The 18,772-nt window shown below is 35.7% G+C and overlaps 1 protein-coding gene across 2 annotated transcripts in view; it reads right to left on the bottom strand.

The window, feature by feature from the left end:
- Nucleotides 1-1,118: 1,118 nt before the first annotated feature.
- The window catches only part of LOC101895760 (tubulin beta-3 chain), a 51,929-nt gene continuing 34,275 nt past the window's right edge, over nt 1,119-18,772 (bottom strand). The window contains exons 2-4 of one of the 2 annotated variants that reach the window (XM_059128416.1): nt 7,065-7,173; nt 2,406-2,650; nt 1,119-2,342 (exon numbers count right to left, since the gene is read on the bottom strand). In XM_059128416.1, coding sequence (XP_058984399.1) covers nt 1,389-2,342; nt 2,406-2,650; nt 7,065-7,173 — 1,308 coding nt within the window. In that variant the 3' untranslated portion in view covers nt 1,119-1,388. The remainder of the gene's footprint in view (nt 2,343-2,405; nt 2,651-7,064; nt 7,174-18,772) is intronic. The other variant, XM_059128417.1, reaches the window with a different exon arrangement.

Here is an 18,772-nt window from a genome sequence, read left to right as displayed (position 1 = left end):
AATTAGGAAATTATTAAAAAAAAAATTACATAATTTGCTTAAGCATAAAAAAGAGAAATACAGAATTTCTGTTGCGAAATTTTTTTTTTTGTGTCCAATGCAAATTAGAAAAAGAAACAAATTATTCTTTTCGTTTTAATTATTAAAAAAGAAATGCATTTTAAAAAAATTATGACAAAGTTATGAATATATATAAATAAAAAGAAATATTTTTTTAATGTTTAAAAAATGTGTTCGATTATTATAAAAAAATAAAATTATTATGTTTGTATTAATGAAATGAAGTGATACTCTTTTTTTAAACAAAAACATTGCAATCTTTGGATAAAAGCTGGTATTGTGTAATTATATTGCCACATTTTGGATTACGAAGAAGAATTAGAAAAAAACTTAACACAAAATTGGGAAAAGTGGGGTAGAAGTGGGCAACTTTGGTTAAAGAACGACACGACATGATGATGTATGTGGTTAATGATGTTGATGATGATGATATTGAAAAAATGATGATAATGTGAAAAATTATACAATTTCCATGATGAAGAATACAAAACAAAGGTCAAAAGGTCAGTCTTAGTTAATGGTGTTGGATTTATGATTTTGTTTGTTTTTCTAATGAATTTTTTTTCGCCTATAATACTTAACAATTTTTATATAGAGATAAAGATGAAGAATGCCAAAAAATTAGGTTACAGAGGGTTCAAGAAGTAAAAACAGCAAGACATACAGACAGACAGATAAATAGACAGACAGTTTTTATATGAAGACAGAGAAATGCTTCAGAGGTGCTTACAATATAATTAAATTGTAATGAGTTTTTAGTATGTCGTCTTTGCCAATGGGGTCTACTACTATAATTTATAAAATGATTCGCTTTATGATTATTTTGTTTTAATTAAAAATATATAAAAAAATATTAGATGAGAATACTTATAGTTAAAGAAGAGAATTGTTGGTTTTTGCTTTAATTATTACTTAAATGTGAGTAAGAGCCTTCTGCAAGGAGCCAGAAGTCTTCAATGATATCAATTGGAACATTTCCGTTTATTTAAATTCTTTCATCTTCTCTCTTTCTCCTTTTTAGTTTTTCAAAAAAAGTACAGCTAAGATTTTCTTTTGGGGGGAGTGGGAGTACAATGAGCAATTCTTTGGGAGATTACGTGTTGTTAACAAATCGCGAGAGAGACAGAGATTTCTCTTATACTACATGAAACACCTTAAAGTATGCCGCTTTGTTTTTACTATGACTAAAGAAAACACCTTAAAGTATGCAACAGGGAACGTATTTCATGGGCCAATCCTGCTGCATTTTCGGCCACAATCTGTTGTCTCTCCCTTTCCACACGTAACGCCAAAAAAGCACGCTCCTCGTCATTCCTCTGATATGTTGATTAAATACAATCTCCCTCAACTTCTTCGGCTTGCACTTCGGGATCGAATTCATCATCGGCAGTGGCTTCTTGATATTGCTGATATTCGGAGACCAAATCGTTCATATTGCTCTCGGCCTCGGTGAATTCCATTTCGTCCATACCCTCACCGGTGTACCAATGCAAGAAAGCTTTGCGCCGGAACATAGCTGAGAATTGTTCGGAGATACGCTTGAAGAGATCTTGAATGGCGGTGGTGTTGCCAATGAACGTTGAGGACATTTTCAAGCCCTTGGGTGGTATATCGCATACGGCAGTCTTGACATTGTTGGGAATCCATTCGACAAAGTACGAACTGTTCTTATTTTGGACGGCCAACATTTGTTCATCCACCTCCTTCATGGACATACGGCCACGGAAGACAGCAGCCACAGTCAAATAACGGCCATGGCGGGGATCGCAAGCAGCCATCATATTTTTGGCATCGAACATTTGTTGGGTCAATTCGGGCACAGACAAGGTGCGATAATTTTCCGAACCACGAGAGGTGAGCGGGGCAAAGCCAGGCATAAAGAAATGCAGGCGAGGGAAAGGCACCATGTTAACGGCCAATTTGCGTAAATCGGCATTCAATTGACCTGGGAAACGCAGACAGGTGGTAACACCCGACATGGTCAAGGAGACCAAATGATTCAAATCACCATAGCTGGGATTTGAAACCTTCAGGGTGCGGAAACATATGTCATACAAGGCCTCGTTGTCAATGCAATAGGTCTCATCGGTGTTCTCCACCAGCTGATGTATGGACAAGGTGGCATTATAGGGTTCCACCACAGTGTCGGATACCTTGGGCGAAGGTACCACCGAATAGGTGTTCATAATGCGATCGGGATACTCCTCACGGATTTTGGAAATCAGCAAGGTACCCATGCCGGATCCGGTACCACCACCCAAGGAGTGGGTCAGTTGGAAGCCCTAGAAGAAAAAAGTCATCAAATTAATTCTAATCCATTCACATTGTGTTCCACAACAACTTACCTGCAAACAATCGCAGTTCTCACACTCCTTGCGCACCACATCCAAAACATTATCCACCAGCTCAGCACCCTCAGTGTAATGGCCCTTGGCCCAGTTGTTGCCAGCACCCGATTGTCCAAAGACAAAATTATCGGGACGGAACAATTGGCCATAGGGTCCGGAACGCACCGCCTCCATGGTACCGGGTTCCAAATCTAAGAGAATGGCACGCGGTACATATTTACCGCCCGACGACCTTGATGCTGCTGAAATGGAAGCAAAAATTGAAAAGGATCAGTGTGAAGACATAGGGTTGGGAGAGGGATCTAAAAAGCGGTATACAACAAGCACTACGTTGGTTATAGATGGGATAGAGAGATGTAGAGCAATTGGAGGTAGGTTCTAAAGTAAGCATGCAATAATTCCATTTTAATTAAGACGTTGATCCATTCTTCCTTTGAAATGCCATAGTTTTCCATTTGATTTGAGTTTTAGTTTTAAAATGTCCTGTAACGCAATGGATAACTCATCTTGACTTTCGGTCAGATCTTCGTAAAATCTTTCGAGTTTAAGTCTCTTCACAAATTTTCTCAACATATGTCCTCTTCTTAAATATATTCCACATCAGAAGACTTCACCGTTTGGTTGACTTTAGTACTGGAGTTTTTTTTTTAGTTTAAATTTTTAAATGTCCTGTAACGCAATGGACAACTCATCTTGGCTTTCTATGACAGATCTTCGTAAAATGTTCCAAGTTTGAATCTCTCTTCATAAATTTTCTCAACATGTGCCCTCTCTATATTCCACATCAGAAGACTTTCCCGTATGGCTGACTTCAAGATTAAAGTTTAATTTAAGTTAAAATGCAACGGATAATGGCTTTTTATGACAGATATTCGTAAAATGTTCGACTTAAATCTCCCTTCACAAATTTTCTCAGCATATGTCCTCTCTTTGACTATATTCCACATCAGAAGACCTGCCGTTTAGCTGACTTTATTAATAAAGTTCAAGCTTTAAAATGGCCTGTAACGCAATGAATAACTCATCCTGACGTTCAATATCAGCTCTTCTTAAAATGTTTCCAGTCCACTTCGGAAGACCTTACCGTTTGGCTGACTTCATCAAAAAGTTTCATGTGACTTTAAGTTTTAAAATGTCCTGTAACGCATTGGATAATTCATCTTTGTCTTCTATGTTAAATTTTCTTAAAGGTTTCGAGTTTAAATCTCTCTTCACAAATCTTCCCAACATATGACCTCTTTTTAACTATATTCAGAATCAGAGGACTACATTTGTATAGAGATGTGAAGCAGTTAGTTCCTGGGTACAAATGCTGAGTTAAACTTTGATCAATGCGATTCTTCCTCTAAAATGCCATCGACACCACTGTGGAAAGGCAATTGTTTCTTTTTTCCATATTATGATTTATTGCATCTCTTTCGCCATACAAAGTTTCATATTCAAATCCATTGCCTTGCATTTCGGGAGCCACAAATTGCCCATGGCATTTCCTCCCCTTCTGTTACTTTTCACCAGAAACTCATTTTAATTTATTTCATTGCTTTTCCCAATAAGGAGTTATTTTTAAAAAAATTTAACCCGAATTTCATTGCAAGCCAAAAAGTTTGTCACCAAAAAAAAAAGAAGAAAAAAAGGAAAAGCACAGAGTCAAGTGCGTATTTTGGGTGTATTTCTTCTTTATTTCGGCTATTGACTTCAATTTGTATGAACGCCTCTCCAGCACACAGCACCCCACCACCTCCACCAGCAGCTGTCATATCAATTTCAATAAATCATAGCGCTGCGACGAATGGCCATCAACACCACTTCTAGAGTTACTTCTTTAAAAATGCTTGGCACGTGCAAGCGCAAGCGCACACAATCAAGCCTCAGTCCATTGCTCGATGCGCGGCGTATACACCAAAAAGGGAAGGAAGTCACTCAGTCAGGCAGGCAGGCAGGCATTTTCAACAAAAGAACAACTACCACTCATGATACCAAATGACCATAGAAGGAATGCAATGGTCCCACCAAACAATTGTGCAAAAGCTTAAGTTGGAACAACTTGCGTAGAGAGAGAGTAACCACTTTTTTTCACTAAGTATTGACTTTGTGACGCACTTTTAATAATGCGGTCAACAATGCAATTGTTTCTATGTGCTTATGAATTCGCCTTTTTCCATATCACCAAATTGGGAGGTATTTTTATTATGACTTAATGTTGTTGCTACTGGCTGTGGAGACGGGAATGTGTGGTTCCACCTGTTATTGGAAACAAAACGCGCCCAGTTTTCCAGAGAATATTGTCGGATGATAATCCAGTGGTATTATGAAAATATGAGGGTGGTGAGCTTTAAGAGGAAGAAGAATTATCCATTCTCCGAAAAGTTATAAAAGATGGGTTATCCATTGCGCTACAGGACAAATGTAGAAAAGGTTTTGGGAATTAAAAACAGGAATCAACTGAGTATTTCATTTAGGTCCCAAGGGCAAAATACTATCCAGAGAATGAAGAATATGATAGTGTGTAAACTTTGCTTAGAAATTAATTAGAGAACTCCTTAGCCTCTGCTACCTAAATTTGGAAGAAGAGACTTTAGGAGAAAGAAGAAAAAATATCCAGAGATTGAACAAATAGAAATGAAACAGAGAACCTTTCGACCTTCGCCGGCTAAATTTGGAGGAAAAGGTTTGAAGAGAGGTAACTTGCGACAAATGTCAATCGGTTAGCTTTCATAATCATTAGAGATAGTTCAATAATCAAAACCAAGCTACGTTATCCATTGCCCTACAGGACATATAAAAAATTGATTTGAAACACAGACATTTGAAAACTAGCAATTTTGAGCGATTGCTCTGTCAGTATATAAGTGTAGACATTTTTGTCCAGTTTAAAAAGTATTGAGCATTTTGGATAATTTTTTTTATACATTCATTGAACGATTCAAGACCCAAGCTGCTGTTTTGATAGGCTTGAGGTTTGAAATTTATTTTGAAATGTCCTGTAACGCAATGGATAACTCATCTAAACTGCTTAGCCAGAGCGTCGGTGTCAAAATTTTCACCATTTCTTCCAGCGCAAAAATATTTTTTTAAGAAACTTGCGTAAGTAAAAAGGGTCCTTCCGTCGACCTTTTGGTCGTATGAAAAAATGCGAATCTATAAAATTTTTCTTAACATGTGACCCGAAGGTTGAGAGAAGGACACTTTTTAAACTTACTTAACATCGGAAGGACTTTTGATAGTTAATATAAACTTCTTTGATATATTTGGCTTTTCAAAGTGTCCTGTAGCGCAAAGGATAACACATCTTTATTAAAGTTAATATTCTGTTGCAAATAAGTGGAACGGTGTTTTCGTTAAAGATGCCTGCATAGTTTGCAACTTTATTTGAATTTTAGTTTTGAAATGTCCTGAAACGCAATGAATAGCCCATCTTGAATGATTATGTCAGCTCTTTGTAAAATAATTCGAGTTTAAATCTCTCTTCACAAATTTTCTCCACATACGGTTTTAAGGGCAGTGAATAACACATCCGATTAACTTTGGTTAAGGTCTCTTTTAGGTCATATTTAACATCAGAATCTAGGATATGCATATTTTAAAAATTAGTTTTGAAATGAATAACCCATTTTGACTGACTATGTCAGCACTTTGTAAAATGATTCGAGTTTAAATCTCCCTTTAAACAAAATTTCTCCACATATGACTTTAAGGCCAGTGAATATCTGATCCGAATAACTTTAGTTGAGATCTCTTTAAAGCCATATTCTATATTCGACATCAACAGTCTTCAACTTTTGGTTGAGCTTATTAATTTTTATTCCGCTTTCCGGTATTTTCCACTTGAAAATGTCCTGTTGTGCAAAGAATAACACATCCGAATCAATTTTTCCAGTTCCTGAAAGCATACATGCACCATTTTAAATGCGGCCTCGCAAGTGTAGCCTTTACTTGAATTCCAATTATCTTTCGCATTTGAAAATTGATCCGTTAGCAAAAAAAGTTGAAAATTTACTAATCGCTTTGGAGTTTTTAAAATTTCTTTAAATTGCCATACCCTCCTCCTTTGTTAATCGCCATCCTAACTCTTTGTTTGCTGGTGAAAATGTTTTTTTTTTTTTTTTTTTTTTTTTTTGCAGCTACTCGAAAGAAATTAAATCCAAGCATGTTTGCTACTTTTCTAATAGGCGTGTTAACTATGGACAAAAACAACAACAATAAAATAAACATAAAACAAGCAAACAAATTGCAGCTTAATATGATTCATAGCTAACTTAAATTGCAAATCGAAAGCGTGCGAGAATGTCGATTGATGGATGGACGGATGGCTGGTTGGTTGGTTGGGTGGATAAATGGAGTTATCATGGATTTCTGAAAGTAAGGCGTTGCAGTTTTGTTGTCCAGTCTTGTAATCTTCTTCTTGTGTTTAATTTTTTCACATTTCTTTTTTTCAGCATTATGTTCGGCCCACTCACAGCCGGCATCCAGTGAAGATATTAAAACGGAGCATTTTTCTCTAAATAAATCAACTATAACATTGTATCTCTAAATAGCAAATCTAAATGGCATGCAATAGCTACAAGTTTTTAGAAAGGATTTTTTTTTAAGATTGGTTAGACTATTAAGAAAATCGAATGCAATGAATTTTCGTTCATTTGGTCTTTGGTATCATACCTGATGCTTCGTTGTAATAAACGCTAATGCGTTCCAATTGCAAATCGCTATCACCCTTGTAGATACCATTCTGGTCAATGCCATGCTCCTCGGAAATGACTTCCCAAAACTGTAAAAAGATAAGAGAAAAATTTTATTATTAGTTTTGAAATCATTTCTAATGTTTGTTTACTATGATTTGATTGTTTATTTGTTTGAATATTTTATGATTCTTGAGAAGGAATTTGCAATGAATGTTTGTTTATTTTATGTTTTGCCCATAGAATGTAAACATTAATGAGACTGAAAACATATTTCATATGGGCGTGATGAAAGCAAATAATTTGCAGACATTGTTTCAAGTGGCTGGGTTAATGTTCATGTGTGGAGAAGAATCGGCAATTTGTCAGTTTAGAATAAAACTACGAGTACAATTAAATCAATGAGGGATATTAAAATTAATTATATTTTATTGTTCTATTATATTGTCAGTCAAATTTAATGATGGGTTGTTTAAGCAAAAACTGAGCCTCAAATTTAAAAAATCAGTGTAAAAGTGCTAATAAGATTGTCAAAGAAATATGTGTGTGCAAAATTCTTTTATACATACTTTTTAGTGCGGGTGAGGCGCTGGAAAAATTAACAATTAAAAAAAGTATTCCAATATTATTAATTATTCAGTTGCCATGAAATACAGCATACAATCTTGTGCGCTCCCGATTACGATAATGTGTAGGATAATAAAGGTTATGACTCCACACCCAGATATCGATGCGTTCAATAGGTATGCAAGACCACTTGAGTGAAAGGATAAAAAGTCCAGCAATGTTCACCATTCAATATTAGAATTGATAAGAATAATTGTGTGGCTGCGATTAGGTTAAGTTACAGAAGTTTCTTTTTTCAAGGAACATATTTTTAAATGAAAACTAGAAACGAATCGACAACCGAAGAGCGAGGTTGGATTCTCCCGAAAGGTCGGCTTATCGGTAATTCAGAAAAAAAATTAATGGCTATGAAATAAAATTAACTAAAAATCCAATTGAAAAACAGTTCTTAGGATGGGTTATCCATTGTGCTACAGGACATATTAAGAGAACAAAACATAAAATTAAATATTTTAGAGCCGCCCAGCGGCGTAAAATTTTTCTACTAGAAATTAATAATCTAAGCTTCAAGTATATTAAAATGGTTAAGTTAAAAACAAGTAAAAAAGCTGTAAGTTCGGCCTGGCCGAACTTTTAATACCCTCCACCATTTGGTACAAATTTGGCAATTTCCAAAATAAATAAAATAAAAAAAATCCTTTAAAAATTCTGTTCAAATCTTAAAAATACCGAATGTCTATACGACGACGTATACATGCATAGGCAACTTTTGTCATAAGTTATTACAACATTTAAATGCGAAACATGAAGAAAAATTTGTTTATAATGTAGCTAAAATCATCAAAATACCGAATATAGGGGGTACCGTTATATGGGGGCTATACCAAGACGTGGACCTGCACAGACAATTTTCTGGCATGGGCTGAAGTATCCATTACGAACTTCAAATGCGAAATTTAAAACAATCCCGGTAAATAATGTCGCTAAAATCATCAAAATACCGAATATCGGGGGGTACGGTATATGGGGCCTATACGAAGACGTGAACCTACATGGTCCATTTTCTGTTTTCTGCTGCAGTATCTATTACGAACTTCAAATACCAAATTTGGAACGGTTCCGTTAAATAATGTCGCTAAAATCATAAAAATACCGAATATCGGGGGGTACGGTATATGGGGGCTATACGAAGACGTGGACCTACATGGCCCATTTTCTGTTTTCTGCTGCAGTATCTATTACGAACTTCAAATACCAAATTTGGAACGGTTCCGTTAAATAATGTCGCTAAAATCATCAAAATACCGAATATCGGGGGGTACCGTTATATGGGGGCTATACGAAGACGTGGACCTGCACAGATAATTTTCTGTCTTAGGCTGTAGTATCCATTACGAACTTCAAATGCCAAATTTGAAACAATTCCGGTGAATAATGTCGCTAAAATCATCAAAATACCGAATATCGAGAGGTACCGTTATATGGGGGCTATATGAAAACTTGGACCTACGTGACCCATTTACGAACTTAACCTGCCTACTGGAAAAATATACATGTGTGCAAAATTTTAGCCTTCTATCTCAATTTGTTCGAAAGATAGCGTGATTACAACAGACAGACAGACAGACAGACGGACATGGCTAAATCGTCTTAGAATTTTACGCTGATCAAGAATATATATACTTTGTTGGGTCTGACGTGAGTATTTCGAGGAGTTACAAACGGAATGACAAAATTAATATACCCTCCATAGTATGGTGGAGTGTATAAAAAGAGACGAAACGATCTCCACATATCCCGGTGGACATACACTAAGCCCAGTATAAAAATGTTCCAAAGTTTCATTATCTTCCTCGCATGTCCTGCATATGCTGTTATCTGCATAACCTGTCTTGTACAGCTTGTTGGCCCAGGTGGCCCGTGAAGATGTCTGTTACCCCACTGATCCCCGTTTTTGCGCATGTCTTCAACTCTAGACATGACACATTTAGCGGTATTGGATTGTCCACAATTACTGTTGCTTACTCTCTGCGAGAGAGTTCGCTATCTCGTTACCTCTAATTCCCGCATGACCTGGGATCCATATAATACATACTGAGCCGTGTTCAGCACATATAAGTGACCAACTCTTTCATGACTGGAACTGTTATATTTTCGCTCCAGATAAAAAATAAGGGTACGGCTATTAGAAAAATGACGATGCCAAGTTTTAAATACTTTAAATTAAAGACTACGAAATCAAATTAATTATTCAAAATTTACTTCACATTTTTAGTCTTTTCAGTATTTTATTGTGTAATAACATTATGAATTTGTGAAATTTAAAGATGGGTTATCCATTGCGCCACAGGACATACTAAAATTGTAAGCTTAAGAAACTCAACTAGTCGATTAAAATCACAGTTCGATTCGATTTAAAAAAATCGTGACGTATAAAGTGCTGTATAACTTATCTTACAGCTACCTAATACGGTCACGTGAAGAATTCACCCAAAATCGATCAATTATTTTAGGAGTTGGACTTATTGACTCCTGCAAACAATCTTTTTTCAGGTCAAGGGTAAATTTTATCTTACTTGTGACAATGAATTGACCCAATAATCGAGCAATTTTTTAGGACTTGTACTGGAAATTCTTTCGATTCAAATGAAAAAATATGTGTACGGAAAAGATTCTGGCAACATGACGGAAATGTTACGTCTGTCCAGTTATATTACTTAGATGGCAAGGTAGCCCTTAAAATTTTAAAATAACTCGCACTGACCCATGTACCTTGTCCCGACTCCCCAAGACATTCCGACTACCAGGTTCATGACAAATTAGCAAGAATTGGAATGAAGTAGGAATAGGTAGACAAACCCGAAAAAGCTACTTTTCTATCTTTCGAAGAAGCCAGCCGATGATTTATGACTTAAAGAACATTTGCCTATATATTCTCACTGACAAATTTTATCAGCACTACTTCTTAAAATATTTGCCGAAGCCTTTCAGAATTTATTGCAACTCTTTTGCTCAGCCTACAAAAATATTTTTTTTTTCTTCAAAGCTCAGGTCTCCCACATTTCGATTATTTATTACTTCTTTCTTTTATTGGACCTCAGTGCCCATTTTGACACTCCTATCGCCTATACATTTGCTTCATCCTCATCGATAGTGTCATCAGTCAATAAATATTTCAAAAACTTTTTTTTCGTTCAAAAAAATGAAATTTGATGAAAATGTTTAGCCCGGGGACAGCAAAACAGACAGACAACAACCGTACTTCCATTATTCCATTTCAAATGTTTTGACTTTTTATGGAGGGTGATTCGTTCGTTGTTTGCTGTGGTCGTTCTATCCACCGATCATTCTTGGAGTGCTCACAACATGTTGCTGTTGCACTTTGTGTAATGACTCTTTTTGTGGTCGATGATTGCATTTTTACAATAAATTCATTAACAATATAATGTTAGTTGTTGTTGCAGTAGTTGGTGCTGGCTGGTGGTGGGGCATCACAATGGCTATGGTGCTGGCAGTGTTGTATTCCACAATCTGTGAAGTGGCACATGTAACATCACAGCAAAACAACATTCCTTAACGCATTTCTGAACGTAACTGCCTCTACCAGCCGTTGTTCCTTGCCGCCGCCACTGCCGTCAGTCACCATCGACCCTTGTAAATTCATTCATTTCAACTAGAGTGTCAGACAGTCACTCAGTCATCTACTGACTGATAAAAAAAAGACCAACAACTGTTTTTAGCGTCATCTTCAATGAAGCGCAACCTAATAAATCTTTCAATTTGCTGCTACTACATTTTTGTTGCTGTTGTTGGCATTTATTCATGGATTTGTATGGATGGAAAAAATCATGGATTGGTTTATGCTATCCATTCTTGGTTTCCCGGTTGTTTTTCTATACAAATAGTAAAACTAATAATGATGATGATCACCAGGCTACTTCTTTGGCATGGGGCTATTGTTACATTACGACCATGAATTCCATTTATGCCTCTGGCAGTCATTGCTTCCAGAGGATTAAGTGTTTACTGACAACGTTGATGATGACGTTGATCATCATCGTCATGATCAGAGATAAGTTGCCGGGGAAGTGCACACCGAACTGACCTGACAATTACTTTGCGTGAAAAGTCTCAATTCGTTCTTCTATTCTTTTGGCCGTTGCCTTTTCCAGGTTTGTTTCTAATTTTACAGGAATTTTACAAATTACCATGGACCCATTATTCATTGTCTCTCTATGGTAGATTTTCTTTTTGGCATGGTGTTTTTCTTTTCTTCTTCCTCCATAAGGAAACAATTTTAATGACCAAGGTTAAGAGCTATGGTTAGTCAGCCATGTAATTAACCTCAATTGTGTGAAAACAATTTCACAGTGAACAAAACCAAATTATAACAATTTCCCACCGAATTTTTGTGCATGTTGAGGCAGTGGACATGACTTTCAAGTATAAGCGATTCCCAGGAAAGGAGTTTAAAAGATTAAATTGCCGTGTTATTTGAGGAATCGGATAACGATGAGCCTAATATTACAACCTCGATGAAATCTTTAAAATTCCACACTGTGTAATTTTGGAAAATTGTATTTCCATTCCATTGTTCTCTCAATTGTTTTCTAAATTTCTTATTTTATTTTGTTTTCTAAATTTATAATTTTAACATTCTCAAAATGTTATGGTTTTTTATAGTCAATCAAATACACTTTTACGATGCGTTATCCATTGTGCTACAGGACATATTTAAATAATAACAATTAAGACAGAATTTTTCTCTAAGTTAAAATTAGACCTGATTTTCAAGAAGAAGTGTTTTACAAGGGAAGCTACAACAAACTCAGAGTGCTGTGATAATTGGAAAGCGGGAGAACTGTATTTCAACCCCAACATTTCATTGTTTCAGTATATTGCCAATTAAATAAACTTTTAAGATGGGTTATCCATTGCGCTACAGGACATATTAACATAAGCGATCAATAATATGCTGAGAATCGGTGAAACAAACTGGCTACAGTTTGAAGATGATAAATGAAAGAGATTACGACGAGACTTTGCAAAAACCGTGGGTACTATAAAGGACAGATAACAGCGGAGACCCTGATGGGGACGAACTCAACTATGACAGACTTGATTCTAGACGTGGTTCTGAAAAACTACACAAAGCCCATCCTAAGATCGTTGCAATGCTGTGTGTGAGAGTATTGAAATTTTTGGATGTGTTAGAGTATTTGTACTTGATTTTCTAGAGGAAGTGTTTCTCAAGAAAAATCTTAACAAACTTTTAAGATGGGTTATCCATTGCGCTACGGGACATATTTAAATAAGCAAACAATAATAATCCTAACAATTTGTAAAGCAGTGTAAAAGTGGTTACTTATCTCAAAGTGAGATATAGAAGAATTGAGCAAAGAGGATACTGTAACGGTAAAATATCAGCAAAGATTGGCAAGGATACACCAAACATGATCGATGCCAGTCCTGGTTTTGGCAAACTACAGAGAGCCCATCCTTAGATCGTAGAGGAGCTGGTCTTCAATACAGTTTCGTATTATCCGCAGTAAGATGTTACCCAATCGATACGATCTAAGGCGAGTTGAAAATGTATATATTGTGAATTTGCTTTACCTCGCAATGAAAACGTGGGCCTGGTTAGATATTATTTTTAGGAGGACAAAAGAGGTTCCTCCAAAAGCTACATGATTCGGACGGGCTGAATGTTTAAAGTCATTAGTCTTTAAATCAAAGAAAGCAAAGAAATCGTACCAAGTAATGTCGAGGAGGAGTCGCGCTGATTGTTGGCTTCCAAGGAATACGAATTCTCTCCTAAATTAGTCGCTAGACTTAGAGTGATGGGAAGTTTTAAGCAAAAGGGTTGTGAGGATACTAAATAGAAGTAACATCGAGGAGTAGCCGCGCTTATTTTTTTGTGAGCAAAACAAATCTAGTCTTAACTATAGCAACGCAGACCTTCATTAAGATGAGTCTGCGAGGTGTTTTCAGTAGGTAGAATCAAGAGGATAGTACGCTCTCTGCAGTATGTCAAGTATTAAGGGTATGACTTTCTGATTCCTGAGTGCCTCTAAGTGAGGAAGACAAAGATGTTTAAAGAAAAAAGTTAGGCCAACAAAGTTCGAAAGAGATCGTATGCTCGAAACTATTGGAATTGCAATGACTCTAGGAAAATTTGGCCGGTGCTATCTGGAAATAGATCAAGGTCTCTCATTTCCATGCAAAAATCAGACCTAAAACTTGTGATGGGATTAATCACATGTCACTGTAATGTCAGGATCATGACTTCTAAGTGGGGCGACGACGGAAGAAACTTAAACGGCAGAGCACTTACTTAGCTACTATCCAAAGTTTTTCGGTGTTATATATATATACTTATTGGGAGACAAATTCTGCGCGACTTGCCTTCATTCTCTGAAACTGAGCCAGCAGTTATTCCCGCCAGAAGAATAAAATGGCTACAGACGACACGGTAATCTCTTCGCGGATCACACATCATTCCTATCTATCTTTTTACATTAGTTCAATGAAGATCTCTCAATTGGCAGTTTAACTGAGGCTGAGACTATAACATTAATTTTTTTAAACGATATGGAGAAGACAAAACCTGTCAACCAAAAATGGAAACGAATGGGACATAACTCACAGCAACGCCGATTCGTAAACTGCACAATTCTCTCAAGAAGTCATAATAAATATTGGGAAGATCAATGATCTTTGTTATTAAAATAAACCATCATCTCAGTGAAAACGCAGCTGAAACTCTGATCGACTTAATGAATCGGGTTAACATACAAATTGGGAATAGAAGGAGGGGAAATCTGTAAACCAAGGGTCTGTATTATTTTTAGAAGGGTATGTTACCCGAAATGTCTTAGCCTCTAAAAGTCGAAAAATAGGATGAAATATTTATTTGTTTCATTTTTGAAGCTACATTATTTTCCTACTTATTACATGGTTTTTATAAAGGTTAGTTATATTGCTTTGTTATAAAGTTATTCCACTTATACAGGCTTCCAAGCCTTGTCTGGATGTATGACGACAATATTTTCTATTTTGAAATATTTACAATTTTTAGAAAATTTTGAGACCAGAATTCTTTACGAAATTTTCTGCAATCTCTCTCAGGAATCTCTAAAATTCCTACCAAATTTTCCATTTAAAAAATTGTCTCTAGAAAAGTAACCAATTTCCCCTTCAATCTAACCCCATTGTTGTCAAGCCATATGGTTTTGTGCTGGCATTTTTTTTTTTGAGAATTTTGGAATTTCAAATACTCAATTGCAATTGAATGTTTTCATTTTTTCTAATTTTGGGTGGAAAAATTTGCAATGAATTTTTATTTTTGTTGTTGCTTTTGTTTCTGTTGTTGTAGTTTTGGACGTAAATCACCCAAAGCTGACCGGTATGTATGGTCGACAAGATGTTTGTTCGCTGTCAAATCGAACAAGAAATGCAACAGCCAGCCAGCAACATCTCGAAGTGAATGATCACTTCAAACAACAATTTTACCTTTTTTGGTCAGGCAATAAACACACTCGACATACGCACAGCTGGAACATACTTATTGGCAAGTTTTTATTTTCGTTTATTATTTTTCTTCTATTCTATCAAATCAAGGGAAGGGGAATTTGGCAAAAAAAAAAAAACAAATTTAGTAGAAATGTTGAATAAAAATGATGCATCACCGGGAGGCACATTAAATTTTATTGACCGCATCCGAGTGAAACAATTAAAACAATGTGGCATTAAATTTTTGCAGTTGCACTTTCGATTAGATGTTTTTGTTGTTGGCGTTTTTTTTAGAAATGGGAGTGTGTCGGACAGTAAAACCTCTCTATGGGAACCAAAAATGGGAATGCCTAGGAGGTGAGTTTAACTACACGCTAATCAGATGGTGAAATATTTGATGAAGTTTCTGTCTGAAATTAGCTTCCGAACTAGAGGAAAGGTATTGATTGATTTTCCATATTCACAAATTATTTTAAAAACTCCGTTCATGAGGTTCCACTGCTTTCCATTCTAGTCTTTTTTTTAGAATAATTTTGTTATGCAAATTTTGAAATAAAAATTTCCCCAGTAGAGTATTAAAAATACCGTTAACTTAATTATACATTATTGTTTGTTTATTTTTATAAACGAGCGCTGCTTAAAATTATGAAAATTGTATGCATCGCAAAAAAAAACGAAATTTATGTATTTTGAGTCAACATGTGATGTATTTCACAAAATATACTCAAATTAAGTGCCAGGATTTAAGATGGAGGTTAGATGGAGTTTGTTTCCAAAACCCTCACAGTAATGATAATAAACGGATGGCACAATCGTCTAATCGATATTAGAGTCTTTTAAAAAAGACTCTTCATCGAACGGCCGAGGAAGGTTACAATTGGACTCTATTGTACTCATAACAACTCCAAAGTAAATACTGGGGACTCGAACCCCCAAACCTTACCTGGTAATTACCTCATATATCCAAATCTTCTATGGTTTTGTACGGTGCTTAGCATCCGAAAAAATAGCTCCAATCTAAAATGGAATGCGTCAACAAAAAAAAAATTCTCCCGATCCCTATATACAACCCCTGTGAATGTTGCCTCAATTTTAAACAGCTGAAAGTGTGTGGACTTCAGAAATAGAGATGGGTAGGCATTTCATACCATTAGCAATGATCTTTTATACAAAAATGGAAAAATATGGGTAACTTAGATCATACTCACTTCGTTACCGACAAATTATTTGGGCGCCACAACGAATAAAATATTTAGTTTAGTTTATTTAGTTTAGATTCGGAAGAAATCAAGGACTAGAAAAAAACTCCATCTTCCAAAACACTAAAGCAAGTGACTGGAAAAAATTATATCTTTAATGTCTAGAAAATCTGCGTCAGACTCAATGATATAACCTTCATAGCAACTTCTTAGAAAAGAGGTGGACAGGCTTCGAGGCTTGGAAGTGTAGACAATAAGGAAATTTATATATATTTTTAGGAAATTTAGAGCATTCACTTCGATATCTGGACAACATACACCAGTCTCATAGATATTACCTTCATAGTGACTTATTGGAAGAGAGATGGGCAGGCTCAGACCACAGAAATAAGAAAAATCTACCTAAAGAGCTTAGACGCGCTAAAGCTTCGGACTGGGCTGTGCTGCCAGAAGAAGCAAGATGTAATTGATAGTGGAGATCTTCCGGAAAGAGTAAGATTCGTTCTGGGCTTGAATGAGTAGACAACAAGGTATCGCAAGCCCACATATGTTCATATAGATCGATTGTGAGTTTTATACACAAACTATGATTGTGTGTGAGGTGTGGTGAATTGCCCATGGGCGATGCGTTGGCGAGCACTGCATTATTTATCATCTCATCGTAGTATCGTCTTAGAGAAAAATGCACATCGAAACAACATCGTGGAACGTTCGAAGGACAAAAAACAACATTTTGTATGTAAAAGGTGAAAAACATGTCTAAAATTTTACCATAATGGCGGAATGGCCCGACTAAGTTGCAGAGCGACTACTAAAGACGACTATTTTGAAAAAAGCGTATTCTTAATTGTTCGTTGATGTAATTGCTCTAATACGATTATGGATATATAGTTATTTTTTCTTTGGGAAGGCAAGTTTTTAGCCATGGTTCTGAAATATTTCGATGGTTTAAGTCTATTGTCAACAAAATTAGTTGACATTTTAATTTCTAGTAGGATATATATGAACCCTCTGCTATTCGGTGTTTGGTGAGAATTTGGTCCAGAGGCATAATTGTTGGGATATTTTTCTTCGAAAATGTGCATGGAGTGACCGTTACGTTTTCGGGCCATGTTGAACGGATTTTTGTTCACAAAAATTGAAGAGGATGATATTGGCAATACTTTGTTTCAAAAGGACGACGCTAATGCCAAAGCTACACTCAATGTTTTTGCCCCCGATTTTTGAAAATCGCATTGTCAGTCGCAAAGCTGATGTCGGTTGGCCACCTCAAACCAGCGATTTAAAACCGTTGGAAGATTATTTATGGAGTGCCGTAACGATGCGTGTTACTCCGACCATCCTAAAGACAATTGACGCTTTAAAAGACAATATTTGTGAAACTATTGGTGAAATGGAAAATGTGCTTAAAAATTGGACAAATTGACAATAGCTTTCATTATTATCCCGAAGGATTTTACTTTCAAATAAAAAATAATTTTTATAGAATTTTTCAAAATTATTTGGCGGACCCGTAATTTCGACGTTTTTTCCTCTAAATTTAAAAGAAATCGGCCATAGATTTCACATCGAATTTTTATAAAGAAGAAATGGACCAATATAGTCAATTTTCGTCCCCGACCTTATTGTTATCTAAGTATTACGTGCCAAGTTTGAACTATAAAGTTTACTTTCGGAAAAGTTCAAAACTCGCTCTGTGTTTAGACCGTGGAATATTACCTTTAAGGAATATCGTGCGTACATGAGTGTACTCTTAAAACGGACTTTGTTAACAGAGGCCCAGGATCGTTCGTTATTTCAATTAGGCAGACTTTGGTCGTATCAAATGATTTACCCATAATGCTGAAGGCGTAAAAATATTGTTCTCGGTTACCCATCTTTTCAACTTAGGAATTTCTCTAAAGAGCCCTTGTTGTTCTTTTCAATTGATTATTAATTATATTTTTATTATTACTTCTAATTTTTGAATTTTTTTCTTTGGATGCTATTTTTTCGAAATGTTGTCATTCTGAAAAAATTTTAACTTACACTGTCTTAATGTTCTTACAATTTAGTTAACCATGTTCTCCAATAAGCATATAGCAAAAACTTACCTGAAAATAGAAAAAAAAAAATAATTGTTAATAAAATAGTCCATATAAACAATATAATATTCCATAATATCAATATGATTATCAAGATTTATTTCCCCTACACTGATTACCCTCATTTTTTAACTAGATCTCTTGCCTATTAGTTACAATGACTCATATTAAAAATATTCTACTTCACTTCACAGTGCCAGGAACATAGAGAGTTCCTCTTTTCTTGAGCAATAACAACAAGAATGACAAAAGAACTACCCAGCAATGCTAAATTTAGCAGTTGGTCCTCATCATGACTTGGAATAACTTGGCAGCTATGCATGAGT

The sequence above is a fragment of the Musca domestica genome, unplaced genomic scaffold, assembly GCF_030504385.1.
Source record: "Musca domestica strain aabys unplaced genomic scaffold, Musca_domestica.polishedcontigs.V.1.1 50, whole genome shotgun sequence".
Taxonomy (NCBI): domain Eukaryota; kingdom Metazoa; phylum Arthropoda; class Insecta; order Diptera; family Muscidae; genus Musca; species Musca domestica.
This window is presented reverse-complemented; position numbering and strand designations above follow the sequence as displayed.